At 49.4% G+C, this 6812-nt stretch overlaps 1 protein-coding gene across 6 annotated transcripts in view; it reads left to right on the top strand.

The window, feature by feature from the left end:
* Nucleotides 1-6627, top strand: part of FBXO34 (F-box protein 34) — a 39240-nt gene extending 32613 nt beyond the window's left edge. For all 6 annotated transcript variants that reach the window (XM_084207673.1, XM_084207672.1, XM_084207677.1 and 3 more), the window contains one exon: nucleotides 3866-6627. In XM_084207673.1, coding sequence (XP_084063799.1) covers nucleotides 3866-5975 — 2110 coding nt within the window. In that variant the 3' untranslated portion in view covers nucleotides 5976-6627. The remainder of the gene's footprint in view (nucleotides 1-3865) is intronic.
* Nucleotides 6628-6812: the final 185 nt, after the last annotated feature.

Here is a 6812-nt window from a genome sequence, read left to right on the forward strand (position 1 = left end):
GACCTTACAAAGGAGTTGTGAAAACTGAGTATTTTCTAACAGTTTTGCCTCCAACTCTGGAGTTTCCACTAAAGCAAACATATTGTTGTTTTAGCCTGTTGTGATTTAGAACATACATAAACACAAAAGGATGCTGGAAGATTCTGGCCAGCTTGGCAAGTAGAGTCATGGAATGATTTGAGTTGGAAAAGACCTGAAATTCCATCTCATTCCAACCCATTGCCATGGGCAGGGACATTTCCCACTAGACCAGGTTGATCCCAGCCTGGATTTAGACACTTCCAGGGATGGGGAATCCACCAGTGGGTTATGGGTCTTCCCCTGGGTGGGGAGAGGAGGGGTGTGTGAGTATCTGAGCTCATATAAAGGAATATATTTCTGTATCAACAATGTGTAGTAACCAGCTTGATAAAACTGCAGTGGAAACAAGCTGTAGTTAGGACTTACAAAAACAGCAGTCTCATTCCAGCAGTGCAAGTATCCTGTTTTTCAGACATGGCTGATTAGAAATAGAAAAACTGGCCCCTTTATTTCATCAGCTTAAGGATGGAATAACAGTATAAAGGCAGCACTGCTCGTTGTTTCAGTGCTGATCATTCCTGGCAGAATTCTCTCTTATCAGCAATTTAAAACCACACATTTGGGATTGAAAACCTTTTATGTTTGCTCCCATGGACTTCTGAAGAGTCGTTGTCTCTAAAGATAAAATTAGAGAGCTTGATAACTTAAAGGGTGGAGGAAAGCAAACAGAATTATTCTGGAATGAAGTGTCACAGGGAATATGTGACTTCACCTTTTAACAACTATTTTTGGTGGTTTTAAATATTTAAAAGCTTACCTGCAGCTGCCACAGCTCTGTGCTTGCCAGCACTGAGAAATGGGGGAGTCTGTGGGTGGGGACTGGGCTCTGGTTCATCTTCAAAGCAATTTCTGCTGGAAGCCTTGTTCTAATTGTGGGAGCTAGAGATGAAATGTGCTGCTGATGTGCAGGGAAGAAGCTGTGATTGCCTAAAAGTTCATTCTCAATGTCCACAGCAAAGGGCGTGTGAGGTGGGGGCTCGTTTTTTCCAAGTGAGACTTTCAGGTAAGGCTCATTGCTAAGATGGCTTTTGAAATGAAAGTTCTCTTCCCTGCTGCTGGAAAACTCTGAGGCAGGTGGCAGCTGGTCTCGTGGAGTTTGCAGAGCTCTTTATAGCTGTCTGAAGTTATTAGACGAAGGTTTTCTTTAAATCCAGATCCATTAAAACATGTGCAATGAACTGAATGCTGAATTCAAATGAGGCAATTATTCTGGCAGTAAAACTTCTGACTAAGGCATAATTTTGTTATGTAAATTATAACTTTTCAACCTTAAATGGTATTGTTGGCTTAGCCAGGGACTAACTGAAACATAGGAAATATAACCTTAAACAAGAAATCTGTAATAGGTGAGGCAAAACTTTACCCTTTGTCTTTCTCCATGGACCAGAAATAGCTGGGAGCAGCTGAACCAACTCTGCTGGCTGAACATGTCTCCTGAGCCTGTTGGGGTAACCAGTTTGGTTCTGGTTTTATTCACATAATACCTGGTCTCACCTCCCTTTGCAGCTTCCCTTAATGAAGGGTGTCGAGCTGATTGTCCTGCTGGATTCCTGAAAACTGCTTGAAGAAAGCCTTTTAAAAACAAGCTCAGCTCATCTTTCAAACACCTTGGCACAAAACTCATGAATGAAATTTGATCTTCTGCTCCTGGCTCAGGAGATTTCAGCATGCAAAGTCGTGTTTTAATTGTATTCACCTCTTCTCCCCAGGGTACGGTGGCGAGCAGCCACTGGAGCTTTTCTCTGCCTAGTCTGGGAAATGTCCTTCTGGAAGGGAAGGGAGGGGAAGGCTGCAGGCACTGTTCTCTGCAGCAGTTTGCTGCAGTGCTTCACCTGCTGCTCTTCTGGGCTGGGCTTTGGCCAGGTCACCTCAGTGACCTGACCCTGCTTCACTGTGAAGTACAACCAGAGTGAGGCAGCCCCTGTGAAAAATGAGGCCAAAGCAAACTCCAGCAGCCTCAATTTCCCATTTTTCTCTCCATGCATCTATTTCAACACCCTGAAGTTCTATTTTTATGAGATTATTTTAGTTTTTAGCATCCGACTGGGGAGGCAAACAAAGTAGAGCTCAGTTGCATTTTGCAGAGGAGACTAAACTGGGAGGTGACCCAATTCCAACGAGCTGGAATTGGCAGGCAGGAGGCACAGGCAGAGAATTAACCCAGGGGTGGGGAGGTGTGTCTGCAGCACTGGGATCTCTTACCCCACAGTCTCTGGGTGAGATGCAGCTGCTTTTGGCATTGTCTGGTTGCAAGAGCCAGGTGATGATCTCCCTAAAAAATCCAGAGGGAAGGAACATACATCTGCCTTTCCAGCAGCTGCTTCCTGGCCTTCAAAGCCCTGCTTGGACCAAAGAGGGGTAGAAAGGTGAACTAAGCCCTTCCTCTTGATGTACCTCCCCAAAATCTCTGTGCCTGCCCTCCTTGTCACTAGAGCCAGAAGGAGGAACCAGAGAAGGCAGTCTTTAGGCAGCGCAGCTGCTTCTAGTCCTGGAGGCTTCCTCTGCTTGGGCAACATCACTTACGAATTTATTGGACTTTATAGACCAACAAATTGTGGTTTTCAGTTAAAAGCTGGTTTTAGCCTAGAAACCTACAAAGTTACCACACTTAAACAACTCTCTTAATGAAAAACTAAACAACTCTCTTGGTGTTGGCTCTCAAGGAGAACATGTTCAGTGCCTGAATGTGTCTGTGTCAGCTCCTGATGAATGAGGCATTGAACCTGCTGCTCTTCACTCCTGAGCACAGATCATGCCTGAAGAGGAGGCCTTTGAGTGCAACACCTCAAAGATTACCATGGAAACATCACCTGTAGTTAGTTCTGAATGTGCTTGTGAGATGCTCCTGGGAGAAGAGCCTGGAGTCTCCTGGTGGTTGCATCCTGTGTGCAGTGCCCCAGCCTCTGGCATTCCTGAGCTTTGAAGGGAAGGTGACTGTGGAGGTGTGACAGGACAGAGGAGTCTGGGGCTGCTGCTGCAGTGTCAGCAGCATCCAAAGGCTCCTTCACAGCTCTGGAATTCCTGAGTGTGGGTGTCCCACACTCAGGAGTCCTATCCTTGAGAGTGGGTGTCCTCAGCTGGATGTCATGCTGCTGTCACTTTGTGGGGCATTGATGGGTACATAAGGACCCAAATTTGCCATTATCAATATGCTAAAGGAAAGGTTTCATTGCCCAGAGAAGCTGTGGCTGCTTCATCCCTGGAAGTGTCCAAGGATGGCTTGGATGGGACTTGGGGCAACCTGAGATAGTGGAAGGAAGTGGAACAAAATGAGCTTTAAGGTCCCTTCCAGCCCAAACCACTGTGTGATTTTGGGTGATAGGAGGAGATTAGATATCCCCTGGGATCTCTGATTAATATAATTACTCTTACTAATTTCTCTTTTGAGCTTTAACCACATTTTATCTACTAAAAAGAGTGTGTGTGGTAGCTGATGTCCAGATAAAGCCTGTGACCCATGTGTGCCTTGCAACTGGATCAAGGAATGAACAGGCAGAAGGATGGCTCTAACTCAAGAATGAGCCACTAGCTATGTTTTCACAACTGATACAGCTTAAACTGTAGGATTTCTCCTTGCAACTGCCTGGAAACAGATTTCTCTAATGGGAGGTTCTCTCCTACTGCAGGAAGTTCTTCAAGGGTGGATATTGTAGCCTTGGTGGCTCTTTTCCTTTCTCATGTGGTTCCTCATGAGGTGTGGGCTGGTGCCTGCTCTGGGCCACCTTCTCTAATTCCAGACAGGCATATTTTGCAACTATAACTTCTTCCCTCTCTGTTTTTCCAGGGTTTCTGGTATGCACTTAAAGCCATATCTCAAGTTACAGAAGAAAGAGCGATCCCCAGAAATAAGCCAGGATTCCCTGCGAGGCCACCAGGGACCAGCACAAGGAGAAAAATTCACCAACTGCACCAAACTGAGCGTTTTCCCAAAACCCTCCCTGGTGGTTCCATCTCAAAAGCTTCTGGGGATTATTTATCCAAATACTATGTGCAATATGAACGGGAAAGGCCCGGCGGACGCTCCGAGTGCAAGGGAGAAGAAGAACGCCCTGTCTGCCACCATCCACCAGGGAGAAGAAGGGGAAGGGCCTCTGGATGTCTGGGCTGTGGTGAAACCCGGCAACACCAAGGAGAAAATCGCCTTCTTCGCAGCCCAGCAGTGCAGCAGCAGCACCCGCACGGGCTCCATGAAAATCAAGAGCACGTGGGACATCGACGGGAGGACGGCCAAACGCAGGAAAAAATCGGTGGATCTTAAAAAAGCCAAAATCCAACTGGAAAGAATGAGGGAGGCCAACGCCAGGTGCTCCCAGCCGGAGCCTTTCGCCTGCGGCATCGAGCACTGCTCGGTGCACCTGGGCAGCGACGGCGGGGAGGGCGCCTTCCCGGGCCGCTCGCTGTCCGTCATCGAGATGGTGGCTTTCCTGGAGCAGCGGGCCAGCGCCCTGCTGGTGGACTGTGCCAAGACCTGCACGGCCACCTCGGCCACCAGGCTGAGCCCCCAGCCCAAGGCAGCCCTGCCCGGCTCCGAGCCCTTCTCCCCGGGCGAGGCGCCCGCGGAGCCGCAGGGCGAGCCGGTGCGCGTGCTGGACATGGTGGCCAGGCTGGAGTCCGAGTGCCTGAGGCGGCAGAGCGAGGCCGGGAGCCTCTCCCGCAACAACAGCTTCCGCAGGAACGTGGGCAGGGTGCTCCTGGCCAGCGGCACCCAGCCCGAGGGAGACGTGGGGAAGGAGGTCCCGGCTCAGGGGGACGGCCTGGGGGAGGCAGGGGTGGCAGAGGCCGGCTATGGAGGTCGCTGTGCCCCTCTGGGTGACACCGAGCTGTGGGATGGCGGTGCCTCTGCCCAGCAGCCGTTTCCTTCGGGGCTGGATACCCGGGTGGGGAATGTGAATTCGGGACTTGCCCACGCGGTGTTGGCCATGACAGCTGGCAGGAGTGACGCCGAAACGCGGATCGAGCCCCCCAGGGCTCTCCTGTCCCCGTGTCCCGCTGCCGCCAGGCTGCCACTGGATCCCTTGCAGAGCAAGAACGCGACCGTTGATTGTACGTCGAAAGAGCCTGTAATTTTCCCAAAGCATCCTGCTAGGAAGGAGCCCTTGTGCATCAGTATATCAGTCACCAAGACGGAGGAAGGGTGCAGGAAGGAGAAGCTCTCTGGTTCTGGTGAGGATTCACTCCCAGGGAGGCTGTTTTTCCTCCAGGGTGAGCAGCCTGCTGCTCACGAGCAACAGCCACAGCGGGAGGGTGCCCAGGAGAAGCCAGGGGAAGCAGCCCAAAACGAGGATGAGGATGCTCTGGCATCTGGTAGATCGTGTGTCAGAAGCAGTGTCCCTACAGAGCCATCGGCCCCTTCTGGCCCTGCCACAGAAGGGGCTTTGCAAGTACTTGATGCCTCCTGCCTAAAGCGGCAGGTTTCACATGACTTTCTGGAGACCAGGTTTAAAATCCAGCAGCTTTTGGAGCCTCAGCAGTACATGGCCTTCTTGCCTCACCACATCATCGTGAAGATCTTTGGGTTGCTTCCCACCAGGAGCCTGGTTGCCCTAAAATGCACTTGCTACTACTTCAAGTTCATCATCGAGTACTACAACATCAGGCCGGCGGACTCGCGCTGGGTGCGCGACCCTCGCTACCGGGAAGACCCCTGCAAGCAGTGCAAGAAGAAATACGTCAAGGGGGACGTGTCCCTGTGCCGCTGGCACCCCAAGCCCTACTGCCAGGCTCTGCCCTACGGGCCTGGCTACTGGATGTGCTGCCACCGCTCCCAGAAGGGCATCCCTGGCTGTAAGCTGGGGCTCCATGACAATCACTGGGTCCCTGCCTGCCACAGCTTTAACCGCGCCATCCATAAGAAAACCCGAGGAGCGGGAGCAGAGGTGGAAGAGGAATATTAGTGCACAAACACTTTCCTGCAAGATTGTTTGGGAGAGGAGGAGGAGGAGGAGATTCTCATGCCTTGTGCTGTTTACAGTGTATATAATTGTCGTGATTTTTTTTTTTTTTTCCACAGGGCTATGAAACTGCACATACTCAAACACAAGAGCCTTTACCTTTTAGATTAAAAGAGAGCTTTTAGTCCATCTCTGTAAATAACACTATAAAAACTAATTGTACATACAGAGTCTACAGCTGGCTGAACAAGGTAACCCCTACAATGCAGCTATCCCAGTGTTGCGGCTATAGGTGTGTGTGTTTTTAAGTGTCTTGTTTCAAAATCTGTATATCCTGTATAATATATGAATGTTTCTGAGGAGAAACTCTAAATAGGTAAAGGTCAACTTGTTTAAAGAAGCTGCAGACAACTTAACTGGACAACCTGAAACTTAGACTATAGAACAGATCCATTATAGTAGCGTGGCAGTGGATTAAAAAAAGAAAGAGAGGAATATTATTGTATAGTCAGAATATAAAAAAAGTTCTTGTCTACCTTACCCATGTTGTCTGGCTGGGTTTTTTTTTTTTTACATAAATAAAATGTGCATTCTAGATCTGCCTTACCAGACTTTCTCTTGTAAGACTTTTGCCCCAAAATAAAAAATGCTGTAAAACACGTGGCAGAAACTTGGTGCTGTGCTGTAGTTCAGACGTGCAATGTGCTTTCTCTAGGAAACCTCTCCTCCTACTAACAAAGAAACAAAAACCCCCCAGATCTCTAGTACTTGGAGAACTCCCTGCTGTAACAATCACAGATTCCAGCTTTTCCTTTCCTTCCTGCCAGCCCTGCGTGCAGC

This window comes from Fringilla coelebs, assembly GCF_963513975.1.
Source record: "Fringilla coelebs genome assembly, chromosome: 6".
NCBI classification, from domain to species: domain Eukaryota; kingdom Metazoa; phylum Chordata; class Aves; order Passeriformes; family Fringillidae; genus Fringilla; species Fringilla coelebs.